Source organism: Alosa pseudoharengus, unplaced genomic scaffold (assembly GCF_046254945.1).
Source record: "Alosa pseudoharengus isolate Yale_2024_CS ecotype anadromous, Long Island Sound unplaced genomic scaffold, YU_APseudo_1.1 YU_APseudo_1.1_scf_6, whole genome shotgun sequence".
NCBI classification, from domain to species: domain Eukaryota; kingdom Metazoa; phylum Chordata; class Actinopteri; order Clupeiformes; family Clupeidae; genus Alosa; species Alosa pseudoharengus.
Window position 1 is genome coordinate 41,922,445 of NW_027468848.1, and position 23,355 is coordinate 41,945,799.

The 23,355-nt window shown below is 40.5% G+C and overlaps 1 protein-coding gene across 1 annotated transcript in view; it reads left to right on the forward strand.

The window, feature by feature from the left end:
* Positions 1-485: 485 nt before the first annotated feature.
* The window catches only part of dnah10 (dynein axonemal heavy chain 10), a 394,370-nt gene continuing 371,500 nt past the window's right edge, over positions 486-23,355 (forward strand). Inside the window, exon 1 of the mRNA XM_076271417.1 lies at positions 486-835. Coding sequence (XP_076127532.1) covers positions 610-835 — 226 coding nt within the window. The 5' untranslated portion in view covers positions 486-609. The remainder of the gene's footprint in view (positions 836-23,355) is intronic.

The following is a 23,355-nucleotide window of genomic DNA, read 5'->3' on the forward strand; positions in this document are numbered from 1 at the left end:
TACAGTTGTTTGTTTAGGATTAGTGAGTGTATGTTTTAACCTTTGTTGTGGCATCCGTGTTTGTCACACATTCCGATGGCAAAGCACATGAACACTTGCTGTTGGAAAAACAAAGTAGCCATGGGGGCGGTCCTTGTCATTCCGAGGTGCTCTGAATGCACCATATCTGCACAACTTCTTTTGTCAGAAAAAGATGACGTCTGAACGTACCCGCAAATATTTAGCCCCAGAGGTCAGATCTGAAGTGCCTGAAATTAAACCATATTATATGGTGAAACTTTAATGCTTTAGTCATAAAATGCATAAGTGTTTTGCTTATCAGCCTAACTAAATACATAGAAAGAAACATTAGTAATATTTCATTTCTTCCAGGCGGTCATCCGAAATTCATAGAACCGCGGTTACATACGTAACCATCGTTTTATCTACCGCTCTGGCGGTAACGTGAACGTGCTGGAGGCGTGGTTGGAAGTAAACGACCTGTTGCTATGGCGACTTCAAACTTTCAGTTGGGGTCATTCAGCTGATATGAGGAATGCTGCATTTATGGAGATAACGTTAACGTTTGTTTGATGTTATTGTAACTTATGTATATTATAATTTTGGGAAATGTCACTCGACGACCCACGAGTGGAATGGATACGGCAAAGAGTATCTTCCGCATTATGTTTGACGGAGTCAAATTGTTTCGAGGATCTGCTTAGCCGTAGAGACGGGGAAGATGGGCAGAAAATAATACGTTTTCTGAATGATGTTACTGAAGACGAGGAACCATCGACCCTTCTGTTTTCCAAACAGATACGAGAGGAGGAGGTCGAAGTCCCAATAACTACAGGTAAACTCAACCACGTTTTCAAAAATCCCAAGACAGATCAGCAAAGTTAACATGTGTTTGAACTTTCTGAACGTCACATATGTCCAGCTTCTTATGTGTATGTGTCACTTAATATTCATTTCTATACAAACCAAGACGGCGGGTTCCTAAAGAAACGCAAGCACCCACACCATAAGTGTATCTAAATTAGCTAGGCCTATGCATAGATATATTAGGGGTTTGCACCGACGTCACGTTCTGCCCGGTAACTATGGTAACCCAGCACGCGCGGCCATATTGGCGGTACTCAGTGAATGAAGTACAATGGAGTATTATGCACTTTGGATATCTTACGTGATTGTAGCCGTGTCTAAACAACAGAAAAGCTCATCAAAATGCATCTAAGATGCAAAGGCATATAGGGCAGGACTTGGACCACAAGAAAAGGTGCGATATTTAGAAAAATTACGGATTATTGGCAGCGCAGATCCATATGAGTTGGGTGAGCGAGACGAAGTACCAAGTTCAACCACAAGCGCCCCCCTTCCTCTGATAACTTCTGGCATTATTGTCCCTTCTCCCTGTTTTTTTAATAACTTTTGGAAGTCGATACCTACACCAGATGTTTTTCTCAGTCTAACCTATTGGTACAACCTAAAACACGGCAATAATTAACCATTTTCCTTGACGATGTTAGGGATTTACTTCAGTGCCTAATGCTTTCTAATGAGGCGAGTATCTCCAATATGGCGATGTCCAGATCTGATGACATGCCGTGCAAACCCCTAATAGAACACTAGATGTCTCGTCCGCGTCGCTGGCCAACGGAGTCGAACGTCCCAGACAGAGAGGGCGGAGCGAGAGGCGCAAACGTTCGACAATTTCCGCGTTCAATTATTGCAAGGGGGAGGGGGGAAAATCCCCCTTTTTGCAGACCAGAGTAAACCCTCGCTGCACTAATGTCAATGGAGACTTGTGGAATTTTACCAATAAATTGGTCATCATGTCTTTCTGGATTTGTTGAGGGTTTTTTGGAAAAATGTGTCATAATCTGTAAGTGTTTGGGATCATTTCAAGCCTAAAATTGTAATTTTTTTGTGTTCGGATTTGTAATAAAATAACTTAATATCAGACCATGCTACTGCCAGTTACTGTCCGGTTGTTAGCATGCTAGCTAGCCTCTTAGCTAAGGTAACATTTTAAACGGAGAAGTGTAATTTCTTTGAAATGACAACTAGCTGAATAACATTACTGACATTAGTTAAAGTGGATAGTTTATACTCAAGTGAATTTGCAACAGTATATTAAGTTTAAGCGAAGTCCTTCAACTACTAGTCACTTGTTAGCGCATAGCTGTATTGCCATAGCTACTCCCATCCACTTGTATAGCATTTTAAGCTAGCGTTAGCTAGCTAGCTAGCTCGGTTCACATGACTAATTAAATTATTCATATCATGTCCTAAAGAATGATTCATTAGTATCATACATGATTATAGACAACAATACTGTGAACAATATTATGTTTATCTGTTCTTATTGCTTATTAAGACAGAACATTTATTTAGTGACGTAAGGTGACACTCCCACTTATGCAGACCGGAACTGTCCCGTTTTGCTCCCATAGTAACGAATTACGTTGCTCTATCTTGCTAGTAATCAAGGATCTTTGTCCCAGAGCCCGTCTACGGAGAGCCTGGCCACCAAAGATTCTAGAAGCTCCGCTTTAGAATCTTTGCTGGCCACTCCGTATTAAGTCCCATTGTACCGAATTTTGGTTGCAGTTCCACCAGAGTTCCACTGGGGGCGATCGCCATGAGTGCAGAATGAATGGGAGTCAATGGAGCTAGACCAGGGGTGGGCAACTAATTTCCCCAAGGGGCCACATGACAAACTGGGACTGTTGAGGAGGGCCGGACCCAAAATACTGAACTCAAGTCTGAACTCAATTCTGTCCAATTCTATTCTGTTCTTGTATAACATTAAGTAAATCATATGGTTTTGTTTACTACTCGTAAGAACAGATGAAAATGTGAGGGAGACAAAGGAAAAAAAGCAATAGGCTATTTAATTTATGTCCAGTATTTAATCCTCATTCTCGAAAATTATTTTTTGACATTGACATTTTTTTTTCAGTTTTCAAAGACTGATATAAAAAAGTACTACAATATCTATATAATTAGGCTAGGCCATGAAAATGTGAATGAGTCAGTACAACCATAGGCCTGTGCCACCATTTCATCAACACTCAGCAATATTTCATCATTAAATCATTACCATCATTAAATTAACTCTATGCAGAATTAGACTATGAAAATGTGGAGCAGACAATAGTAGGCTGTCATTAGTTAATCAACATGCACAAAGAAAACTATTTTAAAAATGTAGGCTATGTTTTTGCTTTAACTTTATGCACAAAACTGTGATTGGTCAACTCGCCCTGTGTGTTGAGCCGGCTGCTTCAAGCAACCTGTGGGTAGTAGCATCATACTAGGTCGCTAACATAAGCTTTGCAAATAAACTCAGACATATTTTGGTTACAATGACGGGGTTATCCGAATGTAAACTATCTATCTGCCAGTAACGTTTTGAAATTAACACTTCGTATCGCCAACAAACAGCAGGAGTTCGTTCTGACAACCTTTGCGGTGGTGAGCAACGCAGACATAAGACACACAAAACTTTAAAAGGTTTACGCCGACTTAAAGGCAACTGCATTGTGTCGATGCAGAAGCATAAATTCTGTTCACCAGGACAATTCAGTGAAGGTGTTTACATCGTATGCATCCACGCACAAATGTATGGGCGTACAAATAGCAGTCGCTTTCAAAATACAGTCGCTTTCAAACGGGCCGTATGTTGCCCATGTATGAGCTAGACCATACGCGGAGTTAGTGGGGGGGCAGGGGGAGCACTGCCCCCCCTGGTGGAAACGGGTAATTGCATTGTTTCAAAAATTTGTGAAATACGTGACCAGATATTTTTAAAATAATTTAAATAACACAAAACAACAATATAAGGAACGGGCTGCGGTTGATGATGGGAGCAGCCAGGTTTTCTTCTCTTGCGATCTTTCACATCACATTGAAAGTGACATTACGGCCAACCTGACGAGGCATGCAGGACTCAAAAAATGAAAATTACTGCAGAGCTGCCAACTCTCACACATTGAGAGTGAGATTCATTCATTTGATTGGCTCCACACGCTCTTAGACCAATCGAATGCGTGAGGGTTGGCAGCTCTGTTACTGTTGCACTAGTATGGACATCTTGCCGTGCCAACGTTGCAATAAAGGTTGCCTAAATGCCATGTATATAAATGTCCTGTCATCTTACTAACTGATTTTGCGTTGTGTGTAGATTTAGACTTTTTATTCCACTTTGTTTAAACAGCAAAGTGGCGAAGCCTTGTTCACCTGTTTGGAACTGGCTGGTGAATGTGACGCGCGTAGGCCTGGCTACACCATGACCCTTTTTGTGCATCTAGGCCTACTGATCGCTGTGGATTACTTTTATTCGTGTCATTGGATTACAGCAAAATATGAATATTTTTTTCTTAACGTAATGGCATGATTGCGCTTCGTTTCTGCGTTTGGAGAGCCATCTGTACTGTAGGTGAACACTTCCTTTGATTCTTGGAGTTCTCGCTATGATTTAGGTCTGCCCTGCACTCAATAGCCTACAGTTTGGAGTTTACTTACTTTGCCTTTGTAGAATCGAATTTGAGTTTTCAATGACTCGTTCTCCTAAGCTAAGCATAAATGAACCGATGCATCTTGTTATTTAAAACTCCATTCTGCTGGCTCGCATGCCAGCAGCACTCTTGAGGCGTCGGAGGTTTACCAATGTTCCACAAGCACAGCTAAGCTAGCTGGCATCCGTTACACTAGACTAGGCTATATAGTTTGTTTTTAATAGCAAACAGAAATGTCAAGATGGCAGGTCATTGATTGGCAAAATATGATTGTACAACATATTCAATCAATGTGGCGCAAATGAGTCTAGTAGAGGCGGTGGATTAATTTATCAAAAGTGAGCAGCAACCAGACTATGGGCTAAGCCCCGAATGTTTTCAACTGCTAGGCGACACCCCTGTCTATTGCGTTTCAAGACAACCGTGCTGCATTGGATTTCATAAGGACGAATTGTTAAATTGTTACAATATAATTATCTTTATTTAGCATGTTTGTTTTCTCCATATGTGAAAACAAAGTGCCCAAGTGGTAGGCCAGGTCTCAGCTGCTACAATTATTAGGGCCCGAGCACCGAAGGGCGCAAGGCCCTATTGTTTTTGTAAGGATTATTATTATTATTATTATTATTATTAGGGCCCGAGCACCGAAGGGCGCAAGGCCCTATTGTTTTTGTAAGGATTATTATTATTATTATTATTATTATTATTATTAGGGCCCAAGCACCGAAGGGTGCAAGGCCCTATTGTTTTTGTAAGGATTATTATTAGGGCCCGAGCACCGAAGGGCGCAAGGCCCTATTGTTTTTGAAAGGATTATTATTATTATTATTATTATTATTTGTTCACCTTTTTGCTATTTTTGAGGTGGTTAGCATGGATGAAAAGTCTTGGAATTTGGCACACACATCTGGTATCACAATGGCTACACAGGCATAAAAGCTTGGCCCCGGGCGTGGCCCAGGGACTCAGTAGCGCCCCCTTAGGTGATTGATCCAGTGGTTGGCACATACTTTCAGCTAGACACACCAAATTTTGTAGGTGTGTGTATCTCCCCAAGATGAACAACTTTTGTATGTACAATGCATTAGCCACGCCCAACAGGAAGTGAGGTATTTGGGATTTTGTGCGGACTAAAATGTGATGAATTGTGATGCCAAAAGAGGTGCTTCCCATTGCTGAAAACGCATGAAATTTGGCACACACGTCAAGAGGTACCGTGAATACACAGGGGAAAAGCCTTGGCACCGGGCGTTGCCCAGGAACTCCATAGCGCCCCCTTATGTCACTGTGACTTGTGGTTGGCATATAGTTTTAGATACACACACCAAATTTGGTGGGTGTATGTAACTCCCAAAAACAATCAACTTTTGTATTAACATGCCATTAGCCACGCCCACAGGAAGTGAGGTAATTGAGATTTTGTGCGTTGTGGACATGATCAATTTTAACGTACTCCTCCTAGACGGTTGATCCGATTCATGTCAAAGTTGGTATACATGGCGCTGAGATGTTCCTGATTATAAATTGTGAAGCTTTTTTTTGATATGTTGTAATTTGACGCAATGGCGAAATTATTAATTTTAATACCCTTCCACATAAACAATAAATGTGTCATATTTCACCATGCATGGCTTGAAATGTTTTACATTTCACAGGTCTTTGAATACCATGGGAGTGATGATATTCACATGCCCATAATGCATATTTTGCATAGCGCCACCACCTGGCAACAGAAAGAATGGCAATTACACTGATGTCACATGGTCAATTTTAACATACTCCTCCTAGACAATTTGTCAGATTCATATGAAATTTGGCAAATATGATGCCAAGATGTTGCTGATGTTAAATTGCGAACGGATTTTTGATATGTTGTAATATGTCATGATTTTAATATCTCACCCTATAAACAGGAAATGTGTCATAAAGTCACAGTGCATTGAATGAATGGTCTGAAACTTCTCAGGTTAATAGATATTATGATTATGATGATATTCTGACACCCAATGGGCCTGCTTGGCATAGCGCCACCACCTGGCCAAGTAGGAAATGTGCCAGAAATGGACAATGCCTTAAGTGATTGATCTGAAACTTTATAAAATATTGGATATCATTATTGTGATGATATTCACACATATAATTCACATGCCTAGCATAGCGCCACCATCTGGCCAAACAGGAAATATGCCATAAATGCTTTATGCTTTGAATGAATGGTCTGAAACTTCTCAGGTTAATAGATATTATGATTATGATGATATCCAGAGACCCTATGGGCCTGCCTGGCATAGCGCCACCACCAGGTCAAGCAGGAAATGTGCCACAAATGGACAATGCCTTAAGTGATCGATCTTAAAATTTACAAACATTTTGAATATCTTTATTGTGATGATAATCACAGTTAAGCAAATGTAATTTTCATGCCTAACATAGCGCCACCATCTGGCCAACCAAAAAGTGCATCAGAAATGTTCTTTGCTTAAAATGAATAGTCTGAAATTTCTCAGGTTAATATATATTATGATTATGATGACACCCAATGGGCCTGCCTTGCGTTGCGCCCCCACCTGGCCAAGCAAGTATATGTCCCAGAAAATTAAATACAAAAACAAATAGCACACGCATCAAATATGTACATTTCACACACGCACCGCGTCGGTGCTTTGTTGGATTCCGACATGTCACGGGTTGCGGCCCGCAGGTGCTCGGGCCCGCCATTGCCGCTTGCGGCTATATTTATTATTATATTAACTTTGTCTCAGAGCGTTTTCCTTTTTTGAGGTGGTTAACATGGTCAAAAACTCTTGAAATTTGGCACACATATCAGGTGTCACGCAAAGCAGTTAGGTACAAGAGCTTGGCCCTGGGCGTGGCTCAGGGACTCAGTAGCGCCCCCTTAGGTGATTGAGGCAGTGGTTGGCACATACTTTCAGCTAGACGCATCAAATTCAGTAGGTATGTGTATCTCCCCAAGATGAACAACTTTCGTATGTACAATGCATTAGCCACGCCCAACAGGAAGTGAGGTATTTGGGATTTTGTGCGGACTAAAATGTGATGAATTGTGATGCCAGAAGACGTTCTTCCCATCGGTGAAAACGCATGAAATTTGGCACACACGTCAAGAGGTACCATGAATACACAGGGGAAAAGCCTTGGCACTGGGCTTGGCCCAGGAACTCCATAGCGCCCCCTTATGTCACTGTGACTTGTGGTTGGCATATAGTTTTAGATACACACACCAAATTTGGTGGGTGTGTGTAACTCCCAAAAACAATCAACTTTTGTATTAACATGCCATTAGCCACGCCCACAGGAAGTGAGGTAATTGGGATTTTGTGCATTGTGGACATGATCAATTTTAACGTACTCCTCCTAGACGATTGATCCGATTCATGTGAAAGTTGGTATACATGATGCCAATATGCTTCTGATTCTAAATTGTGAAGCTTTTTTTGATATATTGTAATTTGACGAAATGGCGAAACTATGAATTTTAATACCCTTCCACGTTAACAATAAATGTGTCTTAATTCACCATGCATGGCTTGAAATGTTTTAAATTTCACAGGTCTTTGAATACCATGGTAGTGATGATATTCACATGCCCATAATGTATATTTGGCATAGCGCCACCACCTGGCAACAGAAAGAATGGCAATTACATTGATGTTACATGATCAATTTTAACATACTCCTCCTAGACGGTTTGTCGGATTCATGTGAAATTTGGCTAACATTATGCCAAGATGTTGCTGATGTTAAATTGCGAAGGGATTTTTGATATGTTGTAATATGTCATGATTTTAATATCTCACCATATAAACTGGAAATGTGTCATATAATCACAGTGCATTGAATGAATGGTCTGAAACTTCTCAGCTTAATAGATATCATGATTATGATGATATCCAGACACCCAATGGGCCTGCCTGACATAGCGCCACCACCTGGCCAAGCAGGAAATGTGCCAGAAATGGACAATGCCTTAAGTGATTGATCTGAAACTTTATAAAATATCAGATATCATTATTGTGATGATATTCACATTCGTAATTCACAGGCCTAGCATAGCGCCACCATCTGGCCAAGCAGGAAATGTGCCAGAAATGCTCTATGCTTTGAATAAATGGTCTGAAATTTCTCATGTTAATAGATATTATCATTATGATGAAATCCAGACACCCAATGGGCCTGCCTGGCATAGCGCCACCACCTGGTCAAGCAGGAAATGTGCCAGAAAATGGACAATGCCTTAAGTGATTGATCTGAACGTTTACAAAAAATGTGGATATCATTATTGTGATGATATTCACATGTGTAATTTCCATGCCTAACATAGCGCCACCATCTGGCCAACCAAAAAGTGTATTAGAAATGTTCTTTGCTTAAAATGAATGGTCTGAAATTTCTCAGGTTAATATATATTATGATTATGATGACACCCAATGGGCCTGCCTTGCATTACGCCCCCACCTGGCCAAGCGAGTAAATGTGGCAGAAAATAAAATACAAAAACAAATAGCACACGCATCAAATATGTACATTTCACAAACGCACCACGTCGGTGCTTTGTTGGATTCCGACATGTCACGGGTTGCGGCCCGTAGGTGCTCGGGCCCGCCATTGCCGCTTGCGGCTATATTTGAGTATTATTATTGTTATTCTACTTTTTTGCTTTCCTGTTTTTGAGGTGGTTAACATGGGCGAAAACTCTTGAAATTTGGCACACACGTCAGGTGTCACGCATCGCAGTTAGGTACAAGAGCTTGACCCTGGGCGTGGCCCAGGGACTCACTAGCGCCCCCTTAGGTGACTGATCCCGTGGTTGGCAAATATTTTGAGGTGGTTAACATAATCGAAAAGTCTTGAAATTTGGCACACAAATCAGGTGTCACACAAAGCAGCTAGGTAAAAAAGCTTGGCCCCGGGTATGGCCCAGAGACTCGCTAGCGCCCCCTTATGTCACTGTGACTTGTGGTTGGCATATAGTTTTAGATACACACACCAAATTTGGGGGGTGTATGTAACTCCCAAAAACAAACAACTTTTGTATTAACATGCCATTAGCCACGCCCACAGGAAGTGAGGTAATTGAGATCTTGTGCGTTGTGGACATGATCAATTTTAACATACTCCTCCTAGACGGTTGGTCCGATTCATGTCAAAGTTGGTATACATGACGCCGAGATGTTCCTGATTCTAAATTGTGAAGCCTTTTTTTGATATGTTGTAATTTGACAAAATGGCGAAATTGTTCATTTTAATACCGTTCCACACAAACAATAAATGTGTCATAATTCAACATGCATGGCTTGAAATGTTTTAAATTTCACAGGTCATTAAAGACCATGTTAATGATAATATTCACATGCCCATAATGCATGTTTGGCATAGCGCCACCAACTGGCAACAGAAAGAATGGCAATTATACTGATTTCACATGATCAATTTTAACATACTCCTCCTAGACGGTTTGTCAGATTCATTTGAAATTTGGCAAACATTATGCCAAGATGTCGCTGATGTTAAATTGTGAATGGATTTTTGAATGTTGTAATATATTTGATATGATTTTAATATCTCACCACATAAACAGGAAATGTGTCATAAATCACAGTGCATTGAATGAATGGTCTGAAACTTCTCAGGTTAATAGATATCATGATTATGATGATATCCAGACACCCAATGGGCCTGCCATGGGCCTGCCTGGCATAGCGCCACCACCTGGTCAAGTAGGAAATGTGCCAGAAATGGACAATGCCTTAAGTGATTGATCTGAAACTTTATAAAATATCAGATATCATTATTGTGATGATATTCACATTCGTAATTCAACAGGCCTAGCATAGCGCCACCATCTGGCCAAGCAGGAAATGTGCCAGAAATGCTCTATGCTTTGAATAAATGGTCTGAAACTTCTCATGTTAATAGATATTATAATTATGATGATATCCAGACACCCAATGGGCCTGCCTGGCATAGCGCCACCAGCTGGTCAAGCAGGAAATGTGCCAGAAAATGGACAATGCCTTAAGTGATTGATCTGAAAGTTTACAAAAAATGTGGATATCCTTATTGTGATGATATTCACATGTGTAATTTCCATGCCTATCATAGCGCCACCATCTGGCCAACCAAAAAGTGTATCAGAAATGTTCTTTGCTTAAAATGAATGGTCTGAAATTTCTCAGGTTAATATATATTATGATTATGATGACACCCAATGGGCCTGCCTTGCATTGCGCCCCCACCTAGCTAAGCAAGTACATGTTGCAGAAAATTAAATACAAAAACAAATAGCACACGCATCAAATATGTACATTTTACAAACGCACCACGTCGGTGCTTTGTTGGATTACGACATGTCACGGGTTGCGGCCCGCAGGTGCTCGGGCCCGCCATTGCCGCTTGCGGCTATATTTAGGGCCCGAGCACCGAAGGGCGCAAGGCCCTATTGTTTTTGTAAGGATTATTATTATTATTATTATTATTATTAGGGCCCGAGCACCGAAGGGCGCAAGGCCCTATTGTTTTTGTAAGGATTATTATTATTAGGGCCCGAGCACCGAAAGGGCGCAAGGCCCTATTGTTTTTGTAAGGATTATTATTATTAGGGCCCGAGCACCGAAGGGCGCAAGGCCCTATTGTTTTTGTAAGGATTATTATTATTATTATTATTGAGTATTATTATTGTTATTCTACTTTTTTGCTTTCCTGTTTTTGAGGTGGTTAACATGGTCGAAAAATCTTGAAATTTGGCACACACGTCAGGTGTCACACATCGCAGTTAGGTACAAGAGCTTGACCCCGGGCGTGGCCCAGGGACTCGCTAGCGCCCCCTTATTTGACTGATCCCGTGGTTGGCAAATATTTTGAGGTGGTTAACATAATCGAAAAGTCTTGAAATTTGGCACACACATCTAGTGATACAGTGAATAGACAGGGATAAAAGCTTGGCACTGGGCGTTGCCCAGCAACTCCATAGCGCCCCCTTATGTCACTGTGACTTGTGGTTGGCATATAGTTTTAGATACACACACCAAATTTGGTAGGTGTATGTAACTCCCAAAAACAAACAACTTTTCAATTAACATGCCATTAGCCACGCCCACAGGAAGTGAGGTAATTGAGATTTTGTGCGTTGTGGACATGATCAATTTTAACGTACTCCTCCTAGACGGTTGATCCAATTCATGTCAAAGTTGGTATACATGACGCCGAGATGTTCCTGATGATAAATTGTGAAGCGTTTTTTTGATATGTTGTAATTTGACAAAATGGCGAAATTATTGCTTTTAATACCCTTCCACATAAACAATAAATGTGTCATAATTAACCATGCATGGCTTGAAATGTTTTAAATTTCACAGGTCATGGAAGACCATGTTAATGATAATATTCACATGCCCATAATGCATGTTTGGCATAGCGCCACCAACTGGCAACAGAAAGAATGACAATTATACTGATGTCATATGATCAATTTGAACATACTCCTCCTAGACGGTTTGTCAGATTCATTTGAAATTTGGCAAACATTATGCCAAGATGTCGCTGATGTTAAATTGTGAAGGTATTTTTGAATGTTGTAATATATTTGATATGATTTTAATATCTCACCACATAAACAGGAAATGTGTCATAAATCACAGTGCATTGAATGAATGGTCTGAAACTTCTCAGGTTAATAGATATCATGATTATGATGATATCCAGACACCAAATGGGCCTGCCTGGCATAGCGCCACCACCTGGCCAAGCAGGAAATGTGCCAGAAATAGACAATACCTTAAGTGATTGATCTGAAACTTTATAAAATATTGGATATCATTATTGTGATGATATTCACATGCGTAATTCACAGGCCTAGCATAGCGCCACCTTTTGGCCAAGCAGGAAATGTGCCAGAAATGCTCTATGCTTTGAATAAATGGTCTGAAACTTTTCAGGTTAATAGATATTATGATTATGATGATATCCAGACACCCAATGGGCCTGCCTGGCATAGCGCCACCACCTGCTCAAGCAGTAAATGTGCCAGAAATGGACAATGCTTTAAGTGATTGATCTGAAAGTTTACAAACATTTTGGATATCATTATTGTGATGATATTCACATGTGTAATTTTCATGTCTAACATAGCGCCACCATCTGGCCAACCAAAAAGTGTATCAGAAATGTTCTTTGCTTAAAATGAATGGTCTGAAATTTCTCAGGTTAATATATATTATGATTATGATGACAGCCAGTGGGCCTGCCTTGCATTACGCCCCCACCTGGCCAAGCGAGTAAATGTGGCAGAAAATAAAATACAAAAACAAATAGCACACGCATCAAATATGTACATTTCACAAACGCACCACGTCGGTGCTTTGTTGGATTCCGACATGTCACGGGTTGCGGCCCGCAGGTGCTCGGGCCCGCCATTGCCGCTTGCGGCTATATTTCATTATTGTTATTCTACTTTTTTGCTTTCCTGTTTTTGAGGTAGTTAACATGGTCGAAAATTCTTGAAATTTGGCACACACCTCAGGTGTCACGCAACGCAGTTAGGTACAAGAGCTTGACCCCGGGCGTGGCCCAGGGACTCGCTAGCGCCCCCTTAGGTGACTGATCCTGTGGTTGACATATATTTTGAGGTGGTTAACATGGTTGAAAAGTCTTGAAATTTGACACACACGTCAGGTGTCACACAAAGCAGCTAGGTAAAAAAGCTTGGCCCCGGGTATGGCCCAGAGACTCGCTAGCGCCCCCTTATGTCACAGTGACTTGTGGTTGGCATATAGTTTTAGATACACATACCAAATTTGGGGGGTGTATGTAACTCCCAAAAACAAACAACTTTTGCATTAACATGCCATTAGCCACGCCCACAGGAAGTGAGGTAATTGAGATTTTGTGCGTTGTGGACATGATCAATTTTAACGTACTCCTCCTAGACGGTTGATCCGATTCATGTCAAAGTTGGTATACATGAGGCCGAGATGTTCCTGATTATAAATTGTGAAGCCTTTTTTTGATATGTTGTAATTTGACAAAATGGCGAAATTATTAATTTTAATACCCTTCCACATGAACAATAAATGTGTCATAATTCACCATGCATGGCTTGAAATGTTTTAAATTTCACAGGTCATTAAAGACCATGTTAATGATAATATTCACATGCCCATAATGCATGTTTGGCATAGCGCCACCACCTGGCAACAGAAAGAATGACAATTATACTGATTTCACATTATCAATTTGAACATACTCCTCCTAGACGGTTTGTCAGATTCATTTGAAATTTGGCAAACATTATGCCAAGATGTCGCTGATGTTAAATTGTGAAGGGATTTTTGAATGTTGTAATATATTTGATATGATTTTAATATCTCACCACATAAACAGGATATGTGTCACAAATCACAGTGCATTGAATGAATGGTCTGAAACTTCTCAGGTTAATAGATATCATGACTATGATGATATCCAGACACCCAATGGGCCTGCCTGGCATAGCGCCACCACCTGGTCAAGCAGGAAATGTGCCAGAAATGGACAATGCCTTAAGTGATTGATCGATCTGAAACTTTATAAAATATCAGAAATCATTATTGTGATGAAATTCACATTCGTAATTCACAGGCCTAGCATAGCGCCACCATCTGGCCAAGCAGGAAATGTGCCAGAAATGCTCTATGCTTTGAATAAATGGTCTGAAACTTCTCATGTTAGTAAATATTATAATTATGATGATATCCAGACACCCAATGGGCCTGCCTGGTATAGCGCCACCACCTGGTCAAGCAGGAAATGTGCCAGGAAATGGACAATGCCTTAAGTGATTGATCTGAACGTTTACACAAAATTTGGATATCATTATTGTGATGATATTCACATGTGTAATTTCCATGCCTAACATAGCGCCACCATCTGGCCAACCAAAAAGTGTATCAGAAATGTTCTTTGCTTAAAATGAATGGTCTGAAATTTCTCAGGTTAATATATATTATGATTATGATGACACCCAATGGGCCTGCCTTGCATTGCGCCCCCACCTGGCCAAGCAAGTACATGTGGCAGAAAATACAATACAAAAACAAATAGCACACGCATCAAATATGTACATTTCACAAACGCACCACGTCGGTGCTTTGTTGGATTCCGACATGTCACGGGTTGCGGCCCGCAGGTGCTCGGGCCCGCCATTGCCGCTTGCGGCTATATTTATTATTATTATTATTATTATTTATTATTATTTATTATTGTTATTCTACTTTTTTGCTTTCCTGTTTTTGAGGGAGTTAACATGGTCGAAAATTCTTGAAATTTGGCACACACGTCAGGTGTCACGCAACGCAGTTAGGTACAAGAGCTTGACCCCGGGCGTGGCCCAGGGACTCGCTAGCGCCCCCTTAGGTGACTGATCCCGTGGTTGGCAAATATTTTGAGGTGGTTAACGTAATCGAAAAGTCTTGAAATTTGGCACACACATCAGGTGTCACACAAAGCAGCTAGGTAAAAAAGCTTGGCCCCGCGCATGGCCCAGAGACTCGCTAGCGCCCCCTTACGCCCCCTTAGATGACTGATCCCGTGGTGGGCATATACTTTCAGCTACACACACCAAATTTGGTAGGTGTTTGTATCTCCCCAAGATAAACAACTTTCGAATGTACAATGCATTAGCCACGCCCAACAGGAAGTGAGGTATTTGGGATTTTGTGCAGACTAATATGTGATGAAATATGTGATGAATCATGATGCCAAAGGAGGTGCTTCCCATGGGTGAAAACGCATGAAATTTGGCACACACATCAAGTGATACAGTGAATAGACAGGGATAAAAGCTTGGCACCGGGCGTTGCCCAGGAACTCCATAGCGCCCCCTTATGTCACTGTGACTTGTGGTTGGCATATAGTTTTAGATACACACACCAAATTTGGTGGGTGTATGTAACTCCCAAAAACAAACAACTTTTGTATTAACATGCCATTAGCCACGGCCACACGAAGTGAGGTAATTGAGATTTTGTGCATTGTGGACATGATCAATTTTAACGTACTCCTCCTAGACGGTTGATCCGATTCATGTCAAAGTTGGTATACATGACGCCGAGATGTTCCTGATTATAAATTGTGAAGCCTTTTTTTGATATGTTGTAATTTGACGAAATGGCGAAATTATTAATTTTAATACCCTTCCACATAAGCAATAAATGTGTCATAATTCACCATGCATGGCTTGAAATGTTTTAAATTTCACAGGTCATTGAAGACCATGTTAATGATAATATTCACATGCCCATAATGCATGTTTGGCATAGCGCCACCAACTGGCAACAGAAAGAATGACAATTACACTGATGTCACATGATCAATTTTAACATACTGCTCCTAGACGGTTTGTCAGATTCATGTGAAATTTGGCAAACATTATGCCAAGATGTCGCTGATGTTAAATTGTGAAGGGATTTTTGATATGTTATATATTTGATATGATTTTAATATCTCACCACATGAAGAGGAAATGTGTCATAAATCACAGTTCATTGAATGAATGGTCTGAAACTTCTCAGGTTAATAGATATCATGATTATGATGATATTCAGACACCCAATGGGCCTGCCTGGCATAGCGCCACCACCTGGCCAAGCAGGAAATGTGTCAGTAATGCTCTATGCTTTGAATAAATGGTCTGAAACTTCTCAGGTTAATAGATATTATGATTATGATGATATCCAGACACCCAATGGGCCTGCCTGGCATAGCGCCACCACCTGGTCAAGCAGGAAATGTGCCAGAAATGGACAATGCCTTAAGTGATTGATCTGAAAGTTTACACAAATTTTGGATATCATTATTGTGATGATATTCACATGTCTAATTTCCATGTCTAACATAGCGCCATCATCTGGCCAACCAAAAAGTGTATCAGAAATGTTCTTTGCTTAAAATGAATGGTCTGAAATTTCTCAGGTTAATATATATTATGATTATGATGACACCCTATGGGCCTGCCTTGCATTGCGCCCCCACCTGGCCAAGCAAGTACATGTGGCAGAAAATAAAATACAAAAACAAATAGCACATGCATCAAATATGTACATTTCACAAATGAACCACGTCGGTGCTTTGTTGGATTCCGACATGTCACGGCTTGCGGCCCGCAGGTGCTCGGGCCCGCCATTGCCGCTTGCGGCTATATTTGAGTATTATTATTGTTATTCTACTTTTTTGCTTTCCTGTTTTTGAGGTGGTTAACATGGTCGAAAACTCTTGAAATTTGACACACACGTCAGGTGTCACGCATCGCAGTTAGGAATAAGAGATTGACCCCGGGCGTGGCCCAGGGACTCGCTAGCGCCCCCTCAGGTGACTGATCCCGTGGTTGGCAAATATTTTGAGGTGGTTAACATAATCGAAAAGTCTTGAAATTTGGCACACACATCTAGTGATACAGTAAATAGACAGGGATAAAAGCTTGGCACCGGGCGTTGCCCCGGAACTCCATAGCGCCCCCTTATGTCACTGTGACTTGTAGTTGGCATATAGTTTTAGATACACACACCAAATTTGGTGGGTGTATGTAACTCCCAAAAACAAACAACTTTTGTATTAACATGCCATTAGCCACGCCCACAGGAAGTGAGGTAATTGAGATTTTGTGCGTTGTGGACATGAGACATTTTAAAGTACTCCTCCTAGACGGTTGATCCGATTTATGTCAAAGTTGGTATACATGACGCCGAGATGTTCCTGATTCTAAATTGTGAAGCCTTTTTTTGATATGTTGTAATTTGACGAAATGGCAAAATTGTTAATTTTAATACCATTCCACACAAACAATAAATGTGTCATAATTCACCATGCATGGCTTGAAATGTTTTAAATTTCACAGGTCATTGAAGACCATGTTAATGATAATATTCACATACCCATAATGCATGTTTGGCATAGCGCCACCAACTGGCAACAGAAAGAATGGCAATTACACTGATGTCACATGATCAATTTTAACATACTCCTCCTAGACGGTTTGTCAGATTCATGTGAAATTTGACACACATTATGCCAAGATGTCGCTGATGTTAAATTGTGAAGGGATTTTTGATATGTTGTAATATATTTTATATGATTTTAATATCTCACCACATAAACAGGAAATGTGTCATAAATCACAGTGCATTGAATGAATGGTCTGAAACTTCTCAGGTTAATAGATATCATGATTATGATGATATCCAGACACCCAATGGGCCTGCCTGGCATAGCGCCACCACCTGGCCAAGCAGGAAATGTGCCAGAAATGGACAATGCCTTAAGTGTTTGATCTGAAACTTTATAAAATATTGGATTTCATTATTGTGATGATATTCACATGCGTAATTCACCGGCCTAGCATAGCGCCACCTTCTGGCCAAGCAGGAAATGTGCCAGAAATGCTCTATGCTTTGAATAAATGGTCTGAAACTTCTCAGGTTAATAGATATTATGATTATGATGATATCCAGACACCCAATGGGCCTGCCTGGCATAGCGCCACCACCTGGTCAAGCAGGAAATGTGCCAGAAATGGACAATGCCTTAAGTGATTGATCTGAAAGTTTACAAACATTTTGGATATCATTATTGTGATGATATTTACATGTGTAATATTCATGCCTAACATAGCGCCACCATCTGGCCAACCAAAAAGTGTATCAGAAATGTTCTTTGCTTAAAATGAATGGTCTGAAATTTCTCAGGTTAATATATGTTATGATTATGATGACACCCAATGGGCCTGCCTTGCATTACGCCCCCACCTGGCCAAGCAAGTAAATGTGGCAGAAAATAAAATACAAAAACAAATAGCACACGCATCAAATATGTACATTTCACAAACGCACCACGTCGGTGCTTTGTTGGATTCCGACATGTCACGGGTTGTGGCCCGCAGGTGCTCGGGCCCGCCATTGCCGCTTGCGGCTATATTTATTATTTTTTTCTGCCCCCCCTGGCTCGAATGTCAAACTCCGCCTATACATACAGTCGGATACTAGTCATAATCGTGGTTACCGCCCCCAGTTGCCGTGGTTACCGTGGCTGAAAAGCCCCTGAGGGGAAAAAACATTCGTTTAGATTGCATGTAAACTAATGGAGGTGCACCGGCTTGAGTACAGAAAGCACCTATAAAAATATTAAATCTTTTAGCAAACATCACTAAACGGCACAAACACGTTTCAACTGAGAGTTATCTGTGTGTCAAGTAGGTTAAGGGTAACATTAAGTTCCCTCATTTTGCTAATTCCAGTTAAACGGCCAGAACTGTCTCGAGTGTACTCGAACTGCTTTCAATGGCCGGACTGTGTAGCTCGGTTTAGCAAGCTAACCCTTTTGCCTTAACATCACATACTCGTAAGTTGCATCTGAATTTATTCTCACATGAATGCACATTCTCTACAATGGCCGTGGGAATAGTTTTAACAAGTAATGTGTACCAGTTGGTTATGTTACACTGACGATATAAAGTTAGCCAGTTAGCAACCTAATGATGCTACCATTGAATATAGCTTCCAGAGAAATTTGTCGTCAACATTGGGCAATCGAGGGTGAATTAAGTTGTTAGCATACACTGGGCAGTTAAGTAAACACAATTCCTTCAAATTATTGTGTTCAGAAACAAGCAGAACTCCACCTGAATGTAAAACGAATGTATACAGTCTAACTGTTAGCTAGTTCGCCCATTGACTTCCATTGTGTGAGGTTAGCATGCTTTCCCCCTCGTGGGGGGCGGTAACCTTTCCGAACGTCTTAACCGACTGTATCTATAAGCTAGACGGCTAAATTTGTCTCTTTCAGCTGATTGTCGTTGACAAATCTCAGATTTGATTGTAGTTTGTATAACTATATAACTATATAATTATAGGTCAAAAGTTGAATGAACGAGTACTTATGTCCTTTTGATTTCTTACAGGTTGGGTCTTTGTTGCCCATAACACGCTAGCATTGTGCTAATGAATGACGTCATTGACACGTTTGAAAGGCTTTTTAGAACAATTAAGTAACTTTTCAACCATTTTTTAAACGGATTGGTTCGTTATAAACGTCAGAGATGTAGTTATGACACTGCATACTTAAGAATAATCATGTTATGTCCTAAAAAATAGAATGATGTTCTAAAATATGTAGATTACAATGTTCACATAGGCTATAAGGCTGCATGCTGAAATCCCCACCCTGTACACTATGCATTTATAACACTGCATACTTATGAATAATTGAGGCCTTGAGACAAATAACCATACACGTCCACATTTCCATTTCAGAAATTCCACCTCTCAATAAATCTAATGCACCTCATAATATAGCATAATCACAAAAGGCACTGTATGAAGTACCACTAGTATTGGTGTAAACATTAAACAGTAACCTTCAGCATCATCAACTATGTTCTGAATGTCTTTTTTAACCCTTAGAACCCGATTGACGCAAAGTGCGTCAAAAAACACACCCTTTCTTCTCTGTTACATTGCTCCGGAACTGTTAATCGCAGCGAGATGAAACCTTTATTGCGTGACAGAGCAGAAGTGCGGCTTTCCAACGAGACTACACACTTGTCTGTACGATCAAGTATGAAAATTAAAAATCAAATTGCATCATATTTACAGTCTATACCTCTCTGCGTTCACCTGCGCACCCATTACTCTCGTTTGAATTACTCGCGAACCCGTGATCGCATAGATATGGTAAGCATATCAGATGAAAGAGGAGACACAGGGCTATCCATTGGTACCATGTATATCGATCCTTCTGGCTTATAAAAACAGACGAAGTGACTGCAAAATAATAACCTCATGTACACAAACCAACGCTGCACAACCATTACTCTCGCTTGAATTATTCACGGACCCGTGATCGGATAGATATGCCACGCATGTCAGATGATGAGACTCAGAGCTATCATTTGATGTGACAGCAAAATAATAACTTCATAAAGCTGGACTTACCCCACGTTTTTGTCTGTTTTTGTGGCAAAGCATGTTTATAATCCAAAGCTATCGTGTTTCTCTATGGAAAAGCATGTTTATAATCCGGTTTTGAGATCCTAGCAAATTCCTGCATGCCATCCAATTCAAGGCTCACATTGCATCCCAATTTGTTCAACAAACACCTTTTTTGCCTTTAGTTTGTTCATCTCAATGCAGTAAAAAGTTGAGAAGCATTATGAGTGCATACACCATAGGCACGCAGGCTAACACGCAACCTCGGGTCAAGTCAGGTCAGATCACAGATATGGAGCGCAGAAAGGTCATTTTTCATCACTAAAGAAAAAATGGCATTTATTTCCGTAAATCACACACCACATATTTCTGTAAATTGCTCAGCCCCAGAGTATCCCCCCAACATGGCAATTGTATTGCCCGATTCAGGACAGTCTGCTCTACACACACATGAAATGCATGTAGAGCTATGAGCTTGCTGTGGTGAGATACATGTCGAAATATAATAATTTTTATAATACGCTTTTTATATTTTAATGCTAGTACTAATACATGAAATGATGGCAGATCTGGATAGCCTAGACTCTGCTGAATAAAAAAAATATATAATATGTGTGTGTGGCACTTACAATGACCAGAATAAATCCTTATGAATAAAGGTAGTGAAAATGCCCTAAAAACAGCTTAGGGTTCTAAGGGTTAAACAAGCGCATCACAGTCAACCTTACTGCGATCACAGAATTAATAGTTTACCCACCTCTTGTTTTACCACTAGACCCCTATTTACACGAAATTGTAGTAAACCAGTCTGAAACACATTGTTTACAAACATTTACTTCATTAGATATTATAAAGGTACTTTTCAAATATTTTTGAACATTTCCTAAAATCAGAATGTTTGAACAAAGGTGTTACAGAAGCATGATGATCCTTTAAAAAAATATGGTCCTCATCCAGCTGGGCCCACAGCCACTTCAGCCTCAGCAGCCATCGGAGTTCAGGTGACGCATCATCTCCACAAGCTCAGTGGAAATTAAACAATTCTTCTTTTTATGCCAGAGTGAGTGTATGTTTGCGAGAGTGTATTAGACACAGATAGAGACATAGGCGCACACAGAAGCACACCCTTCAAATGACAAGCTAATTTTCAACAAAAACTCTCAACCACACACGTCAATTCACAAACACATACATTTCAATTAATTTTGATTAAATTTTACTTAGAGGGCACCAAAACATTACACATGCCTCATGTCTCAGTCCAGTGTAGGAGATAAATTGTCCATAGGGATTAGGAATTGTCAAGTAGAGCCAGGTTGTGGGTCGCTAGGCTGTGCGGGCCAGGAAGTCCGGGCAAGGGGACAGCAACAAGAGATGGTAAGGTAGTTGTAGGGATGGGATTTTAGGTGCGATGAGAGTCAGTGGGACATCAAATACAAGGATGGCTGAGGACTGGTAAAGGTTTACCTCACAAGTGAGGTAAGAGGGGAAGAAAGAGAAATAGAGTGGATTAGTACTACTATAAGTCATGACGGTTAGTATTAATAAGTACACTACACAAACACAAGCACAAGACAAGACCTGTTTAGTTGAGAAGCTCGCTCACCACGGCAAGGTACAGATCTTTGAGCGAGAAGACGAGACAAGACGAGAGACAATATTATTAGCTTATTTCTTTTTTCTTTTGCAAACATTTAGGTAAACATGGAACTGACAAAGACAAACATCACAAGGGCATGCACACAAAACATTAGTTATTAAGAGCACATAGAAACATAGTAGATTACTCCCAAACAATACGAACACTACAGAGGATCACATATTACAGAACAAAGTCTAATAAAACTATCTACATATTCATTCCAAAACAACAACTATACTATCCACCATCCACGGCATCACCATTACACAACTAATAACCTTATTACATACATACCATACCTTGCTGACGATTTCTCCAAAACACTGTGCTCTGGCATCAAAAGAACTCAGCCACCTTGTATAATTAAAAAGTACACATTTAAAGGTCCAGTATGTAGGAAATAATGGAAAATAAACTGTAACCATTCCAAAAATGATCACCATATGTTGTCAGAGAGTAAGGAAACACAATGAATTGAAGTAATGGCTTATTTGACAACATTACTCTAACCCGTAAAACTCCGTAAAACCCATGAAAAAAAACCGGGGCGGAATCTCTTGGAATTTTCGTTTATGTTTTAAACGATTAATTCTAGAATAGCGTATTAATAATGGGCTAGCGCGTCCTCCTATTTGGGTTGCCATATTAGCAAAGGCCAACTGTCAACAGCTGTCAGTTGTAGTCATGAACGCGTACGAAAGGCAGGAAAATTTCCAAAATTAAAACGAGAAACAAATTAAGTGGACATCGGAGGAGCTTCCTGAGAAGGTGACGTCTTCGTCAAACGAAGAATATCAAGTCTGACGCAGAGCTGGCCATATTTCTCCACAACAGGTAGCCTAGGCTAAACTTAATCTGCATCGCTAACTTCAGCTAAATATGTTACGTTGGTTAGAGAGGTATTTTTTGTTTTCACTGTTTCCGTAATGTGTAGCTGGGTCGTGGTTGGAGAAACGTTAAAGCAGATGCAGGTCAACTAACGTTAGCCAAGTCTTCATTACATCTGGCAACCCAGAAGAGGCTCGCGTCTGGTAGTCTTGAGAACGTTCACCAGTGTTTTGATTTTGGCCTACAGAACGTTCGGTAACAATCCTACAAATCGCACCTTTAACCACATAGCCATTTAAACCACTAACCCAAGCATGTGGACACTGGACATACAAAAAATATCTGTAATATGACTACAGTTTTGACTGATTTGACTTTGGACAAGTTTCGCCCGATCCCCAGATCG